The sequence below is a fragment of the Petaurus breviceps genome, unplaced genomic scaffold (genome assembly GCF_028583685.1).
Source record: "Petaurus breviceps papuanus isolate PSGF00001 unplaced genomic scaffold, PetGlider_PUasm1.0 38, whole genome shotgun sequence".
Taxonomy (NCBI): Eukaryota; Metazoa; Chordata; class Mammalia; order Diprotodontia; family Petauridae; genus Petaurus; species Petaurus breviceps.
In genome coordinates this window covers 52,997,029-53,015,393 of record NW_027186304.1, presented here as the reverse complement: position 1 = coordinate 53,015,393, position 18,365 = coordinate 52,997,029, and the positions used below count along the sequence as shown (strand labels likewise).

The 18,365-nt window shown below is 38.9% G+C and overlaps 1 protein-coding gene and 1 long non-coding RNA gene across 9 annotated transcripts in view; one reads left to right on the top strand and one right to left on the bottom strand.

Moving 5' to 3' along the window:
* Positions 1–18,365, bottom strand: part of DTNA (dystrobrevin alpha) — a 492,078-nt gene that overhangs the window by 9,636 nt on the left and 464,077 nt on the right. For all 7 annotated transcript variants that reach the window (XM_069099883.1, XM_069099884.1, XM_069099886.1 and 4 more), the window contains 4 exons: positions 15,781–15,940; positions 11,815–11,904; positions 8,936–9,104; positions 7,023–7,155 (listed from right to left, as the gene is read on the bottom strand). In XM_069099883.1, coding sequence (XP_068955984.1) covers positions 7,023–7,155; positions 8,936–9,104; positions 11,815–11,904; positions 15,781–15,940 — 552 coding nt within the window. The remainder of the gene's footprint in view (positions 1–7,022; positions 7,156–8,935; positions 9,105–11,814; positions 11,905–15,780; positions 15,941–18,365) is intronic.
* The window catches only part of LOC138170506 (uncharacterized), a 71,448-nt gene that overhangs the window by 28,516 nt on the left and 24,567 nt on the right, over positions 1–18,365 (top strand). The gene's annotated exons all lie outside the window — the stretch shown is intronic.

Below are 18,365 nucleotides of genomic sequence, written 5' to 3'. Positions count from 1 at the left end.
ACACACACACATATATATATATATAATATACACACATATATGTACACATACATAGAAACTTTTTTTTTGTAGGGAGAAGGGGTTGGTTATGGGCTGGATACAGGATGCAGAAAACATGCAAAGCCATCAAGATCACAGGTGTTAAACTTTTATTGCTAAGTTTATGTCAAAAGCTTTATTTTTTAGTAAAAAAGGCATTTTAAAATCAAGTTTTGGGGTTGATAGTTTCATTTTTAGATCCAGTTGACTTGAGGCCTCTGTAGCCTGGGTCATGTCAAAAGTCTTTTTTTCCCTTCTTTCTCTTGTGTGGCATTTCTTAGCATTGACCTTTTCTGCCAGCCCTTGGTTGCCAAAAAATAACACAATACAGAGCAAACACGATCAAACCACATTATACTTGCTTCTTCAGGACTAGACTTGCTACATCTGCCACAGATGTTTTCAGTCAACTCCAGAGCTTTTCTGCCTATGATGATAATGAATCTATAGAGAGTGTGGTGTTGTTCTGTCTTTTCAGTTATAACCGACTCTTTGTGATCCCATGGTTTGCTGTTTCCTTCTCCAGATCATTTTACAGATGAGGAAACTGAGGCAAACAGGGTGAAGTGACTTGCCTGGGGTCACACAGCTGGTAGGTGTCTGAGACTGGATTTGAACTCAGAAAGATGAGCCTTCCTGACTCCTGCCCTGTACCGCCTAGCTGTCACTTTGATACCTAGTGAGTATAGACCCCAGAAAGGTGATAAAGAATGGAAAGCAAGGAGATATTCTCTCCCTCCAGAAAAAGCACATTTTATAGCTTAACCTTAGGAATTCTGCTTTACTCTGGTTCTCAGGCTCATAATCCTAACTCTGGGTCTTGGGACAGTGAGCCAGAGGTAATTTAGGAGGAATATATTATTGGCTAATTTTTATGGCTTTTAGAACTACATCTTGATTTTTTTTTTATTTTACAACCAGAGGCTGCAAGGATCAGTCTTGCCAATTTTGTGGAGTTAAAGGCACCATGACCCAGCTGACTGAAAGCTGAGCAAGGTGCTTGAATTAATGCAGCAGGGTGAACAAAGAAAGAGGAATAGTTCTAAACTGAACAGGGCAGCACTGAAGGGTTCTAGCACGTGGAGTCAGTTAGCGTGGCCAGATGGGGAGAGATGCAGGGCCCTTGGGGTGCAGGGTAACCCTTGGTGTGTCTAATCAGCTGCATGTTTCCTCTGTGGCATCTAACATCTAAACCAGACGCACAATCCAATGCTGGGTTAGTTCTGAGCCTTTGGGGCTGGTGGTGACATGAGGGGAATGTTGGGTAGCCGGTACATGAAAGGACAGGGACAGGTGCTCTGGGGGGAGGCTCCTGGTACAAGGATTCTCCCCTTACTTCTTCTGAGACAACCACAGGGGCCTAGGAATAGCCAGGAAAAGCTAAGATAAGGGTAAGATCAAGGTCAAATGCATAAAGCTGAAGCATTTCTCTTTACAAACTTTTATCCTTTTGATTTTTTTTTAATACAATATGACTTTACTTGGAATTCCATCAGAGTATTGGTATGCTCACATAGGAATATAGGCCATAGATTTAAAGATAAAAGGGATTTCTGAAGTCACTGAATCCAAACCCTTCATTTTACAGATGAGTTGGCACAGGAGTCTGAGTCCCAAAGATCTGAGTTCAAAATGTGCCTCAGACGCTTCCTGGCTGTGTTAACACTTTGCAAGTCACTTAACCTCCAAGCTAAGTGAAGCATTGGGCTTGGAATCAGGAAGACCTGAGTTCAAAGCCAGCCTCAGACCCTTACTAAGTGACCCTGGGCAAGTCACTTAACCCCTATCTACCTCAATTTCTTCATCTGCGAAACAGGAGCAATAATAGCACCTATCTCCCAGGGTTGGTTTGAAGATAAAATGAGATAATATTTGTAAAGCACTTTGCAAACCTTGAGGTGCTGCATAAATGCTACTGTTAGCATTTATGAGGCATCAACTGCCCTCAGCCTGGTTTTTGCCATCTGTAAATTGGGAATAATGATGGCACTGGGCTGTTGTGAGCATCAAATGAGTTAACATATGTAGAACCCTCTGCAAGCTGTGAAGTGTCATGTAAACATTAGCTGTTAGTACAGGACTTGCCCACAGTCACACAGGCAGGAAGGGGTGCAGCTTGCATTTTTACCCAGGTCATCTGACTTGAAATCAAGAGCTCTTTGCATTGTGCCACGATGTTCTTCATGGGACTTTTTTAAGTGCTTCAGGAATCTTTGATTACCTTGTTGTGGGGAGGACTGCTGCTGCCCTGTCAGCCTGAGTTGGGGATTTCCCTCAGTTGCAGTGACTGGAAAAAATGGATGATCACACTGGGGCATGACTTCTCCTACTAAGACTTTCTAAAATTAGGCTGGTTCTCTGACAGTGGAAACACACAGTTCATCCTTGGGATTGGATATGAAGCTTTTTCCGCTTGGTTGTCATTGTTGTTATTCAGTTGTGTCTGATTGTGACCCTATGAACTACATAGCATTTCAACACTGTCCATGGGGTTTTCCTGATGAAGATATTGAAGTGGTTTGCCATTTCCTCCCCCAGTGGATTAAGGCAAACAGGTTAAGTGATTTGCCCAGGGTCACACAGCTAGTAAGTATCTGAGACCATTTTTGACCTCTGGTCTTCCTTTTTTTTTTTTTTTTTTTTTTTTGCTTTTTAGAGGGGGAATGCAGGGCAATTGGGGTTAAGTGACTTCCCCAAGATCACATGATCACATGGCTAGTAAGTGTTAAGTGTCTGAGGCCAGATTTGAACTCAGGTCCTCCTAACTCCAGGGCCAGTTCTCTATTCACTGCGCCACCTAGCTACCTCTAGCTAGTACTACCAAACCAAGGGCTTTAATTACACAATAGTAGAGGGTAGCATGTTCAATTCTTTGACTATATCACAAAGTTGGTGAAGACCTGTGCTTCTCTATTTTGTCTCTCTATGATAGGACTTCTCAGCCTAGTGTCCATGAGCTTTCTTTTGAAAATACATGGATGGGGATGGCTAGGTAGTGCAGTGAATAGAGCACTGGCCCTGGAGTCAAGAGGACCTGAGTTCAGACACAACATAAAAACTAGCCATGTGACCTTGGGCAAGTCATTTAACACCAATTGCCCTACCCTCCCCCCTCCAAAAAGGAAGCCCCCCCCAAAAAAGAAAATACGTGGATGACTGTATTTCAATATGATTGTTTTCCTTTGTGATACTCTATATTTTATGTATTTAAAAACTTGATTCTGAGAAATGGTCCATAAGTTTCACCAGCAGACTACCAAAGGGGTCCATGACACCAAAAGTTTAAGAATCCCTCTGATCTACAGTTTTGTAAAGGTTGGATTCCATTAGAGAAATGTAAAGTGATCAAGATCTTGTTGCTACATGGGCTGAGTGAGTGCCAAGGGCTGCTCCTTGGAGCGTCATTAGCATATAGAGGGAATCCTGCCAATTATCCTAATGAATCAGAGTAAAAAATGCAGGTTCTGGAGGTGCTGGCCAGCACTCTGCAGAATTACTGTTAAATATGCCATAAACAGCTATGATTGCTCGATGCTAACAGAGAAGGAAGGGATCTCATCACATGTGGACTTGAAAAAAAAATAAAAACAAAACACAAAGTGATCTGGTAAGTAGCCATGTTCTCTCCTAAATAAAGAGGATACTTACTTGAGAGGAAAGTGATAGAAGGATATGCACTCAACCTTGCAAGCTGACCTGTGGGTGAAAAAGGATATAAAACAAGAGAAGTGACACACCAAGTCAGGGAGGCAGCCAAGCTGGTGAATTATTTGGATGAAAGCCAAGCACACAAAGAGAGTGGCAGTGGGGGGCTGGGAAAGGGGAGCAGGAGAGGGAATGGCGGCTGGAGCGTTCACATCTGTACATTTACAGAAAATCATCTTAAATTCTTCCAGACACATTTCTTCTGTGGTTCTGACATTTTATTTCTGTCCGCCATTGTGGTATCTGGGCATAGAGGAGAAAGCAATGTGTAAACAGCTTATGGCTCCAAAGAGGTTTCTTCATCACAGAGAGAAGACTGTAAAACGCCCAGTATTTCCTCAACAAGTTTTACCCATCAGCATAATTCCTGATACATTAATAAAAATATCAGATCCAATGTTCTGTAGAGAACAGCAGAAGGGTGACCTCTTCCTCACTTGTGGAATGCCTGTAGTCACAGTTCCTGGTGTTACCCAAAGCCAGAAATAACTGAGCTCCAAGAGGGAGCCAAGCGGAGGAGCCTAGAAAAACAGGAACCCGGGCATTGATAATTTTACTATATCTCTGTGTACATGAAATAGAGCCAAATGAGAAACATGTGGTAATATCATCAGTCAAAATTCCCTGTGACTTTCTAATGGCTTGATTCCAAGCAAAGTGACATATCTCTTCTTCCCTGCTGTGGAATGCAGTGAACATCCTAGGGAAAAAGAAATCTTCACTAATCTGGATTTTAGCAGCTTTATGCAGGTTTCTGCAGCATTTTATGTATTTATAAAGATCTGTGTATAAATATTTATAAATACATATGTTTATATATAAATATATTTATACATAAATATTCATATACATATGTATTTTATATTTATATATGAAAATTCACATATAAATATACTTTATATATTTATATCTCTATTGATCTGTAGACAAGTATCTATATCTATATAGAAAGAGAGAGTAAAAGAGAGAGAGAGAGATATTCACATTTTTTTAAACAACTGGACCAGCATGTTAGTTGTCTTTAAAAGTGGATCTTTCTCAAGGTGCTTTTGAGACCAAATTGATAAAGCCTAATGAAATGTCAGGAGTTAAAGCCCTAAGATAGAAAGATACAGAGATCAGAGCAAAGATGGAGCCAGGATCTGTGATTTTGGTATTCTCTTCTTGTAAAAGTACAATAGGATGATTTTAATTACATTTTCTTCTATCTAATCATTGCCCAGAAGAATTATAGAGGCTGAGAAGCCATGCTTTCTTTTCTTTGGTTGGTGGAAGGGAAGTATGTCCCTTTGTCCTATAGTGCTCCAGGGAGAATATTTCAAATTTTAACTTAGTATGTCATGTGAGAAAGTCAAATAAAAGGTCATTTTTTTCTTCTTTGGTGTACTTAAAAAAGAAAGAAAGAAAGAAAGAAAAGAGTACAGCAGACACCAAAATGCAGAGAAAGCTGGCCTGGGTATTCAGGAGGTAATATAGGTAGATAGTATAATGTGATTGAGCCTACTAAAAGGCATAGACCCAGCTATATGCACTGGGGGCCTTGAACCTCACTAATAAGCGTAAAATGCCTGTTGTTTTGAGAGAAGAAAAAAAAAACAGAAGGGGAAATTAAACATGGGAAGAGAGCTAAGGAATTAGGGAAAGCTATCATTGTAAAAAATTTACATATTATTCTCTCTGAATTGGGGTTTAGGGTTGGAAGGGATCTTAGAGGGTTAAAGGGCATTGGGTTGATACTTTTCCTAAAATATGAATCCCTCAAATAGCATTCCTGATAAGTGGTTATCCAAATTGAAGTTGTAGACTTCTAATCCTGAGGCAGCCCATTCCGGTTTTGGACAGCTACTTTTTTTTTTTCAGTTTTTCATTTTCAGTCATTTTTTTTATTTAAAAAATTGCACCTGTGATTTCATTGCTAAAGAGAATTCCTGATGAGCCAGATCCTTTTAGTAATGTAGACTGGTACCTATTGTGCAGTTTAAAGTCTTGGAGATTTGTTTTGGGTAACTGAGAAGCTAAAGGACTCCCCCAGGGTCACAAAGTCAGCATATGCTAGAGATGGGACCTTGAATGTACTTCCTCACTCTGAGGCCAGTTCTCTATCCACTAGGCCATGTTGCCCCTCAGTTCTTTCATATACTGAACCCAAATCCCTGATTCTACCACCCCCTGGTTCTGATTTTTCTTTCCAGGGCTAAGCAGAATATATATAATGCTTTTCCCATGTGAAAACCCTCCAAAAAGCTGAGATCCCAAGAACTGAGTAAATCTTTTCTTTGCCAGGTTCAGTGTCCTTAGTTTCTTCAAGTAATTAGTACAGTCAGATTTTAAGAAATGTTGCTGTTCTCTGCCCTCTTTCCCACTGATTTATAAGAGAGCAAATATATTTCTAGTATTTCTGAAGACTTGCCTTCTACTTCTATATCCGGAATTTACAATTTTCCCAGAATTTCTCAGTGGAATGTTGTACTCTGTTATCTGTCCTTTTTTTTTTTTTGGTGAGGAAATCATGGTTAAGTGACTTGCCCAGGGTCACACAGCTAGTAAGTGTCTGAGGCCAGTTTGAACTCAGGTCCTCCTGATGACAGGGCTGGTGCTTTGTACACTGTGGCCCCACCTAGCTGCCTCTGTCATCTGTCTTTAATGGAATCCATGAGTAGATTGTCTCCTTATAATCCATGAGTAGATTGTCTACTTTCCTTATAAAAGTAGGTACAAATAGTTTTAACTTAATTTTATTGCTTATTCTCATCTGATAACTAATATAGCCATTCAAATATAATTAAGATAAGCATGTAGATACTGCAGCAGTTTTAAAGTATTTCAGGAAATAACATATCTTTTATTTCTTCTAAAAATCTGTTTCTAATAAATATGATGAAATAATAATCTCATCATAGTGCTATAAGACCCAGAGAGAGAAATGAAATTTCTGCCAAAGTTCAGTTTGGGTACAGTAAAGGCAACATGTTTCTCCCAACTTGAATAAAGTTTTTTTTTCTGACATTCTAGATAAGAGTTTCAAATAGAACATTTTTGAGTAATGAATAGAATTAATTTGCATGATTAGTGTTACTAGTGCTATTTAGTACCTGACTACTTGTCAATGATTTGATTTAGAGTCTAAAATACTGTGAGCAAAGGGGCCTGTTTAATCCCTAGGAAAGTGGGAATGAATGAATATTCTTTGTTCTACAAAGGATGCCAGCTATGAAAGTAGATGTAATGCACACTAACAGGGGGAGGGCTAGGGAACAGCACGTATCCGACCCGTATACCTGGTAAGCTTCGTCCTGTAGCTTCTGCTTCAGATATTCTTCCATCTTGAGCTCATTTTCCAACTGACGGACGGAGTCATTTTCATAATTTTCATCCTCAGTCCTCACATAGGGGTCCCCATCTTCTGTAACCCTGAGAATACAGCAATGAAATTAATTGGAGCAAATGGATCTTGGGCCCGAAGAGAAATGGATTGGAACTAAGGGAGAACGTGGATAAAAAAATTCATAGCAGATGTGTGTTTTCTTGAGAGGCAGCATGGTTTAATGAGGAGAGCATTTGGTTTGGAGTCAAAAGAAACCTGACTTCATATCTTAACTCTGAAACTTAAGCTTTGTGATTTTGGGGAAATCACTTAAACTTTTGGAGCATCAGTTTTCTTATCTGTAAAATGAAGTCAATACTATATCCTTTTTACATCACAGAGGTGAAGGTCACTGTGACCCCATGATCTGGAAAATCCGCATACAAGTTTCTGACCCTCCCTTTTTAGGGTAGAGAAGAAGTCTGAATTATTACAGTATTAAAAGATAAAATAGAAATATTACACAATACCATACACATATTTTATGCATTTCTGAGTTTCTAAAATTTTTCTGTGTCATCTGCTGGCCTTTGCCTGTCATTTGTGGCTTCTGCAAAACTCCCCCCAAATTCCCATTTAATTTCTTATGCTGACTTTGTGATATATCAAAACCACGCTGGGGAAAGTTGTGATGTGGAAGGGATAACTGTTATATTAATACTGTGTAGTTCTCAGGGCTGTTGTAAGGATCCAGTGAAACAATGTATGTTAAGGGCTCTATAAACTTCAGGCATGATTATTTTTAGCAGTAATTTCTTCCTTAGTTCTATCCACTTCCAATGCTATGTTCCATGGAGTTTTATATTCATTCTTAATAACTAATAAAATATTCTCTAAAATAATATTTTATTTATTTAGGATCTTGTGTCCAAGATCCTCAAGGACAGTTTCTACTATATAGAAAAACACATAATCAATGATATCCAGTGGATTGCATAATTTAAGCCTTAGGCTAAAGTCTTAGAGCTACAACTAAGGAAACTATAGGTAACTACTAATACGTGAATGTTTCATTATGTAAAATAAAATGAATGCTTATTTACACAACATAGATGAACTCATTCCAAAGAATAAACATGTGAAATAATGAATTACAAAGGATAAAAACTTCTATAACCATGACATTTTGATCCTCTGTTTTATATTCTGCTTTCTAGCATTTGAATTTTAAACAAAGGGCAATGACAGAGGTAATATCAACAGTGGATAGAGAGGGCTGGGCTTGGATTCAGAAAGATTTGCCCTGGGTTCAAATTCTTCCTCTTACTGGTTGTGTGACCCTAGGCAAATCATTTAAGCACTCTGTACTTAAGGCAACTTCCAGTGATTTATCAACTCATTCATAGATGGGTCATGCTCTGTACTGGTAGAAATCATTTCATGTTTTGAGTTGCCCAGCAAAGATCCTTCACTGATTTTTTTTTTTTTTATGCATCACTCTTCAGAACGCCGATAATTCAAGATGGCATCTGGTCACTTTCTCCTTTGGTTCTTCAAAGCTGCTAAGCTTCTTCTCTGGGAGTCTATAGCACCTTCTCTGTTTGTTCCCCTTCCTAGAAATTCTCTATAAAGAATGATAGCAGACGCTGCCCAAGTCCTTTTATATTCATAGTTACTCCCAGTAGATCTTGCCTCCCAATTCTGCTACATTGAAAGCACCTTAGTTCTTTTTCTCCAAGAGGGTTAGGTCATCGGTACCATCTTTTTTCCAAAATGAAGGAACACTTCTACCTCCACACACCCTACATTTTCCACAGCTACTCACAGTCTTTTATTGTATTTTTAGGTTTAGAGGAACACACACACACAAAAAGGGGACATACTTACATATCACTGCGCATGGTGCCAGTGGCAGCTCCACTGTGAAGGTACCCAGGTTTTCTGGCATGGATTTGTGCAAGGAAAGCCTTTTCAGAAGTGGGTGATGGAACCAGGTCATCAAATTGGGTTCGCCCAAATTCAGAATCCACATTACTCTCTGTCTCACTCCCCACCTCTATTAGGTATAATCAGAAATAACAGGATCATTAGCTTCCAATGTTAGGAAATTCCTTTTACTACTGGCATTGTAAACAGTTTTTATTTTTACCCAAATCACTGAATAAATTTAAAATCATGGGTTGCATGTAGAATTTTATTCAACACACTGAAAAAAGGTGTTTGCTATAATTGATAAGAAATCTTAGAACCTTTTCCTCCCCACCAAATACTCTGTTGAATATATTTTTTAAACTGTTTTCTGATATAATGTTATAATCCTGTAATTCTTAACATATTGGAAATGCAACATATATGATGCTAAAAATGCCAGTTGCCAATGAAGTCATACCTTTTATTATAAAATATTATAATTGTGTAAACTGATAATATTTGTCTGGAGAGGTATTTTATTGCCTCTCTGGAGAGAGCAAAATAGTTAATTCTTAACAATTTACCTGGGCAGTAATGTTATCATCCATGAAGTCTTGAATTATATACCTTCTTCCTACTGAGTGACTGGACAGCTAGGTGACACAGTAGATAGAATACTGGGCCTGGAGTCAAGAAGACTCGTCTTCCCCAGTTCAAATCTGACTTCAGACTTTTACTAGTTACACGATCCTGAGCAAGTCACTTAAGACTGTTTGCCTCAGTTTCCTCATCTGTAAAATGAGCTGGAGGAGGAAAGTTTTGCCAAGAAAACCCCAAATGGGGTCACAAGAGTCAGACACAGCTACCCGTGTTTTCCCGATAATAAGACACTGTCTTATTAATTTTTTTGGACAGAAAAACACCAGAGGGCTTATTTTCAGGGGAGGGCTTATTTTAATGAACATTGACAGCAATTTTAATAAACAGGTAAATGTGAACAAAAAAATGTACCTTTATTCAATAATGAATTCAATAAAGAACAGGATGACGCGCTCACTGCTGCAGCTCTGATTGGATGCAGCTCGGAGCGCGGCGTGCGTTTCACAGGGGAGGGGGACGGTGCATACAGAGGGTACCGTAATGTAGCGTGTAGCGCAGGGGATCACCTTCACTACAGTAGCAATCTCAATAGGGCTTATTTTCGGGGGAGGGCTTATTTTAGAGGAATCGTACACAGTAAAGGGAGGGCTTATTTTCGGGATAGGTCTTATTATCGGGGAAACACGGTAAATAATAATATAAATCAAACAGTAGATAGAGTGCTGAGCCTGGAGTCAGGAAGACCTGAGTTTAATTCTAGACTCAGATACCTTCTAGCTGTGTGACCCTGGGCAAGTCACTTAACCTATGCCTTAGTTCCTCAACTGCAAAAATGGGGACAAAAATAGCACTTCACACTGTTATCAGGATCAAATGAGATAATATTTGGAAAGCAATTACTTAGCAGAGTGCTTGGTACATAGTAGGCAGATAATGACTACTTGTTTCCTTTTCTTTGATAAGATAAAATGGACTACAGTCTCCTAACTGGTAGTCCCCACTCCTGCTCTATTATCTGACCATTATGGGACATCTTGTTGAAGTTTACATACATCCTATCTCAGACACTTCCTAGCTACATCCTCCTGGGCAAATCATTTAAGTTCTCAGTCGCATTCCTCATCTGCAAAATGGGGATACAATAATAGTACTTAACTCCCAGGGTTCTTGTGAGGATCTAATGAGAGAATATTTGTAAAGCACTTTGCAAACCTTGAAGTACAATATAAGGGCTGAGCTATTATTTTCCCTTAGTTATTTGATAAAGCTTTATTTTTTTGAAAGCTAGCTCAACTTTGTTTCAGATGAACTAACTTCTGAGAGGAGGGAAAGGGTCACATTTTATTTATCTTTGTATCCCCCCCACTGCATTTAACAATGCCTTATAGGTTGATGTTCAGTCAGTGTTTCCTGAATGAATGAAAACACTTTGAAAAGGGATGTAAAGAATTCTTTGTTTTTAGGGATGACTCTCTGGGAGGGAGAAAATTACAGCGAGAAGTTCAGGTAATGTAAAAAACAGAGAAATCAACAAAAAGATCTGTTCAATAAAGAAAATGCAGGTAAAGTGCCATACAATTGTGAGGTATTATTTTCAACCATATAAATGAAAGCTGTGGAGCAGACTAATATAGATATTCAAAGGTCCTTGGTCTACTTCCAGTCTCCTCAAACACATTCCAAAGAACTGGCACAAAAATATCAGAATGAAAAACCACGGGCCAAGTCAAAATATTATTAAATTACGGACTTTCTGGAAAACACAAAATAATGAGATTAATTAGATGGATATGAGACACTGGGATACATTTCTAAGGGGGCAAAAAGTATAGATTTTTTAAACCATTATAAGTACTCATTATAAATAATGATTTTTTTTATGGTGTCAGCAACAGTGTTGCAATTTACAATCTTAAAAGAATTTGTCTGGGACCCTAAGAGGATAAGTGACTTGCCTAGGGTCACTTCTCCAATATGTGAAATATAATTCTTCAATTCAGGTCTTTGTAAGTCCAGGGCCACTAATGGCCTTTGTCTCCCATAAATAAAGACATTTTTTTTTCAGAGACAAAGGGTCATTTAAGCACTTTAAAATGTATGGACAAATTAATAACTTTAAAACCTTGGCTTTTAACCAGTTCTACCTTCAATCCATACTTTGTAAGCTAAGCAGATCTATAGGCTTTTATAGATCCCTATGTAATGCATAGCAGTTGTTTTAATCATTGAGACATGGGTGGCATTTAGAGTCTCACCTGAATTTAGCTCCTTCACCAGAGAGGACATGGTATTAGTGATGGAGTCTGCAGCCACAAGCAAGTCATTCCTTAAATTTCTCCTTGTACCTTAAGTAGAAAAACATAATACAAAGCACATACTTTTAATCTATTTCCAAATCATGTTGTTGTTTATGTTTTTTTTTTTAAACAACCTTCCAACCCCACAGAGCTGGTAAAATGAACAGACTCCTCCAACATCCTGAAGGAATAGACACGAGGAAAAAAAAAAGCCTGGGTTACTTAGGACAAAGAGTTTCAGTTTTCCAAATGTTATGTACGGTAGCAACACGACAATCCCTGACTTTTGACTACAGAATCTTTGAACAAACCATCTACACAAACAGTTGCCATATCTGTTGTTCCCATTCTCCCTCTCCCTCTTTCTTCCCCGCCCTCACTGCTGTCAGAGCAGGTTATCGGGGTTCTCATGACCTAGTGGTTTCACAGTCACTGGCATGATCATATTCTTTTGTTTTTTACAGTTATAAAAATTTTTTTGTTCCTTAATAGTATTTTATTTTTTTCCAATTATATGTAAAAATAGTTTTTAACATTCATTTTTATAAAATTTTGAGTTCCAATTTTTCTCCTTCCTCCCTTCCCTCTCCCCTCACAAGACAGCAAGCAATCTAATATACATATACATGTACAATCCTGTTAAACATATTTCCACATTAGCACGTTTATATTCTTAAGGCATGGGAATGTCTGAGAAAGAGTTCTCACGGCAAAGTATACACTAACCCTGCTAGGCACATCTTTTCATCACAGTTCCTTCCTCTTTATGTAAGTATGTTGGCTTTAAGGCAGCAGATAACACAAGCTTGGAAACATAAATGTTGCATCTGTGGCAATATTAAAACACCACCAACACTGCAGCCCAAAGGAGGGCAATCAGAACTCACGTGTACACAGACAATGGACACAAGGGAGAGACATGCCTAGGAAACTGAGGACAAGGACTTTGACTGCTAGACCCCTGATGCTCAGAGACATAAGGAATATCAGAATATCACCTACCTCCTTCCTTCCTTCCTTCCTTCCTTCCTTCCTTCCTTCCTTCCTTCCTTCCTTCCTTCCTTCCTTCCTTCCTTCCTTCCTTCCTGGGGGAAGGCTGGGCATTTGGGGTTAAGTGACTTGTCCAAAGTCACATGGCTAGTAAGTGGTAAGTGTCTGAGGCTGGATTTGAACTCGGGTCCTCCTGACTCCAGGGCCAGTGCTCTATTCACTGCGCCACCTAGCCACCCCCAACCTACTTCCTTTCTTGTATTGACTGAAGACTATGACCTCCCAACAAGTTGCAGAATACCATGGCCAGGTTTCCAAACATTGGACTTGCTTTCAGTATCCACACCTCTTGAACAACCTAGCTAAAACAGCCCAGGGCAGAAATGCCAAGGCAGTTGGCTATCTTTGTGGTGCCCAGCATAGTGGAAGACTCTTTTCAGTTATATTGACTATATGTCAATACTTCCCTCAGACTATTTTCTACTTCTGGCTCTGTTAAATATCTCTTTCTAGTGGTGTTAAAACTCTGAATGTATCTTCTCATCTCCATAGAGGGTATGTTCTGTGGTACTATTAATACTGTATGGTGCTATTAACACTATAGATTACTATTACTGTTGTATTTCAAGTACATTAAAAGTTAAAAAGGCATTTGTGGGAGGAAGATAAGTGGTATAGTGGATAGAACACTAGACTTGGAGTCAGGAAAACCTGAACTCAAATCTGGCCTTAGGTTATTAGCAGAGTGGTTCTGGGCAAATCACTTCCAGGGGTGGGGAACCTGCAGCCTTGAGGCCTTCTAGATCTTTAAGTGTTGCCTTTTGGCTGAATCCAAATTTTACAAACAAACAAATCCTTTTAATAAAAGGATTATTATAATACAAATAATAAATAAATAAGAATAACATACATTAATGTGATAAAAGGATTTAATGAAAATTAAATTACTTAATCTCTCTCAGCCTCACTTTTCCTCATCTGTAAAATGGAGATCTACCTCCCAGGGTTATTATGAGAATCATTGAAATAATATTTGTAAAGTACCTTAAAGCACTCTTTAAATGCTGTCTATTAGTTATTATATAATCTTAGAACCTCATGATTTAGATGTGAATTCTATGGGAAAAATATACTTAGTTGACTTAAGAATGAAATTTTGAACTACAGCTTTTTAGTAACCTGGGACTTGTACTTAATACAAAATATAGCTCTTTTTATCACATGACTGGAGGTCTAAAGGTTATTAATTGCAATACAACTTACACTTGTTAGCCAAAATTAACAGACATGGCTAACAGGCTAAATAAAGCTGGATGAAAATGATTTAAATTTCTGTAAAAATATCACTCTGGAAAAGAGGGAGAAAAGATAATTTTTTCTAATTCAAAACCCAATTACATGAAATCTTTATCACAAAATCTTTACACTTATTTTTGTGCTAAGAAGCACATGGTCATGTTTGGGCTCTGCACTTTGTTTCCTAGACTAACTGCTTTAATACTTTCAGCCCTTAAAAAAGTGCTAAGAAAGGCATGAATTCAGAATTTCAGGATGCTTCTATCATGGCCAACCTCCTATCAACTGTTGGGAAAGGAGGCAAGGCTGTTTCTGAAGTTCACTGAAATCATGACTTCATCTTTAAAAAAGTTTTGTGAGTAGAGGGAATACCTCAGGCATCCACACATCACAATAAGCCTCTGCTTGTCCATCTCAGGAGTCCTAACCTCATAGTCTCCTGTGCATAAAATAATTAAGCTGCTTTGCTATCTGCAAATTGAATTATCTCAGCCTTTAGTTGGTTATCAGATAAAAGGGGATGGGAAGGTAGTAAGAAATGAGGAGACTAATAGATTGTTCTCATCCCCCAGAAAGTTTATTCTGGGGCAGAAGGACAGGAAAATTAACTAAATTAAAAAAAAAATCACCAAGTTCACCATGAATAGTTTTGAATAAGAGTGCTTATATTGTTCTTCAGTTATGTCCAGCTCTTTGTGATTCCATTTGGAATTTTCTTGGCAAAGATACTGGAGTAGTTTGCCATTTCTTTCTTCATCTCATTTTATGGATGAGGGAAACTGAGGCATACAGGGTTAAGTGACTTGTCCAGGGTCACACAGCAAGTGTCTGAAAACAGATTTGAACTCAGATCTTTCTAACTTCAGGCCCAACACTATCCACTGTGCCAACTAGCTGCCCTGAGAATGGTTATATAGTGAAGTAAATAAGGACCAGGACACTTTTCTTATTTCCTTGAACCTCTTCTTCCACCCCTCACTGCTCGTGTCTTCCCTTTCAGATTACCTTTCATTATATTGCATATATCTCATCAATATAATTTTTTTGCACATTGGCTCTCCCATTAGATTGTGAGCTCCTCGAGGGCAAGGTCTATGTTTTAGCTTTTCTTTTTGTCTCCAGAGCTTAGCACAGTTCCTGGCACATAGTAAATACTGATTAAAGGCATGCTGACTGATTGACTGAATGCTACTGACCTGACATAGCATGTTTTATCAAAGTACCTGAGAAATCAAAGGTATCCACTATACTCCTAAAAGATGTCTGCTTATGTAAAATGCAGTGGCAAGGAATGGGAGGAGTATCTACAGTCAATTTAGGGCAAGAAAACAGAATATGTCACAATACTCTGCAAAGTTCTCATAAGGTTAGATCAATGGTTCTTAATCTGGGTTTCATGAACTTGGTTTAAAAATATTTTAATAACTACATTTCAGTGTAATTGGTTTCTTTGGTAATGCTATGTTTTATTTTATACATTTACAAACATCATCCTGAGAAGGGTTTTGTGGGCCTCACCTAACATGAAAGGGGTCAATGACACAAAGAAATTAAGAACTTCTGAGTTCGACCATATAGCAACATTTAAGTGAATAGACCTCCACCAGTGCAAGCAAGAACCAAAATAAGGTCACTTACTTTGTGCAAAGGCTTCTTGTACATCTCCTCCTACCCCTGTCAGAGAGTCCTGAGGTGTGTGAGTTGGGGTAGAGCAGGCAGAGGCTGATCTGATGGGCATAGGGATAGGCCTGCTTATCGTGTGACTGGGAGAAGAACGTGGAGAGCCTGCCCCTTGCGTCTGGAAGGACAACACAAGTTGTTAATTTAGTTTTATGTTAAAAGGTCCTGTGACATCTGTAATTCTTCTGTAATTTCCTGCAAATAACAAAAATTAGTAGGTAGAGAGACAGTATGGTAGAGTATATTGGGTACTAGACTTGGGGTTAGGAAGATGTGGGTTCAAATCCTACCTCAGACACTTACTATCTCTATGATGCTGGGCAAGTCATGTTATTTCTCTCTCCTTTAAGTCAACAGTAAAAAGAAACTATTGCATTTGATGGCCTATAAAGTCCCTTCCAGCTCTGAATCTATAATCTCATGACATGTTAAATGCTTACTCTACCTAGTCTGAAGTCACTATAAGAAGATAAAACATCCTTTGTGGTAGGCATTAAATATTGTACACATTAAGTGAAATAGGTCACCTGCTTGATCCCTATTTGAGAGTTTGTTAAAACTTAGTGATAGAGCAGCTGGTGGAGTAGTGAATAGAGGACTGGACCTGGAGTCAGGAGGACCTGAATTCAAATCCAGCCTCAGACACTTGGTACACTTACTAGCTGTGTGACCTTGGGCAAGTCACTTACCCCCGATTTCCTTGCCTTCCCCCCTCAAAAAACCAAAAAAAAAAACCCAAAACCAAAAACCAAACAACCCCAAACCCCAACAACTTAGTGCCATGGAAATTGCCTTATACAACATTCAGAGCTAACCTGGTATAGTAGAAAAGAGCAGTGGCTCTGAAGTCAGAGTGCATGGGTTCAAATCCTGTCTCTGATACTGCCGGTGTGACTTTGGGTAAGTCACTTAATTTCCCTGGGCCTGTTTCCTTCCTTGTAAAACAAGGGGGTTGAACTAGAAGACCTTTGAGGTCTTTTTCAGCTTTGACTCAATGATCCCATAACCACTCAAGGATTCTGGGTTCAAGTCGTGAAATGACAGCAAGAATCTTGGTTCTTAACCTCTGGTTGAATTATTGGACACTTTCCTTGGGAGAAATATCCCCCTTTCCCTCAAAAGGCATGTTCCCAAAATGTCAATAATAGATTTAAAAGTGGAAGGAAGGACCTAGCTTTCCTTGGGTTTAATAAGTCCTGGCTAGCCAAGATGAGGGTTCTCCATAGAGGGTAATGATTTTTCCCCCATCTCAACAACACGTGAAGCCCTCTATTAAGACTTGGTTGTGAGATCCATGAGTAGAATGAATAAGATGCTTGAAAGACTGAAGTAAGACAGGGAATAAGAAAACAGCTCAAAGAAACAATTCTGGGGTGGTCCCATCTTGAGTAGAAAATGACTGAAACAGAATGACAAAGTTTAAACTGGATAGTAAGGACTTTGGGGAACATTTGCTTGTTTTCAATTCCTGAACAAAGCCAGTCAGTCATACTTGACTAAAGAAGATACATGAGGGTCTCCCAAGTGCAAAAACAATAGATTAGGTGCTTACATAAATTTCCAGCAAAGAGTCATTTGTGCAAACATTCACGTGATCATGATCTGCCAGTGCTGGAGATGCTCACCAGGTAGGTAGGTAGGTAGGTACTATCCTGCTTGGATATGTTCAATTTCAGTTTCTGTTATGGGTTTAGCTGCACGATGCAGACAAAATGGGTAACACCAATCTTGTAAATTGCCATACTATCAGTTCCTTAGAGTTCAGCAACAATATAAAAATGTGATCTACATGTTGAGAAAATCCAGTATAAATAAAACAAGAAATCCCCAAGGTGATTTGCCTATGGGGACTACACAGGATTTCCAATCACTTCAGAGGATTGTAAATTTTTGTCTAAGAAGAAAGGCTATTTTGAATAGTTTAAAGGGCTTATCTTGGTGACCAGGCTTTCTGCCATTAAGGCTACTCCAAAGGACCCCTAGTGGAGGGGCTGTTGGGAGAAGGAGCAGAGTTCTAGTGTGTGCAATTTCATTCTTTCAGAATCGACTTCTCCTCCTTTTCTAATAGGAAAACAGGTACAAAAATAAAGTGATCTACCTTGGGCATTACTGATGTTCTACAGTCGTGTCTGACTCTTCGTGACCCCATTTGGGATTTTCTTGGCAGAGATATTGGAGTGGTTTGCCATTTCCTTCTTTACCTTATTTTACGGAAAAGGAAACTGAGGCAAACAGGGTTAAGTGACTTGCCTGGGGTCATGCAACTAGTAAGTGTCTGAGGCTAGATTTGAACTCAGGTCTTCCTGACTACAGGCCTAGTGCTCTACCCACTGAGCCATTTTGGTGTCCCAACTCTGGGCATTAGTCAATGCTTAATAATGGTTGGTGAGTTAAAGGAAGATGTTGGAGGAGGGCAAATACTCACTGGCATCAACATCTTTCCCCTCCATATACATTTTAGCTGAAGATACTAATGTAAATGGGCAGCTACACAATGGATAGAGTGTAGGACCCGAAGTCAGAAAGGCTGATCTTCCTGAGTT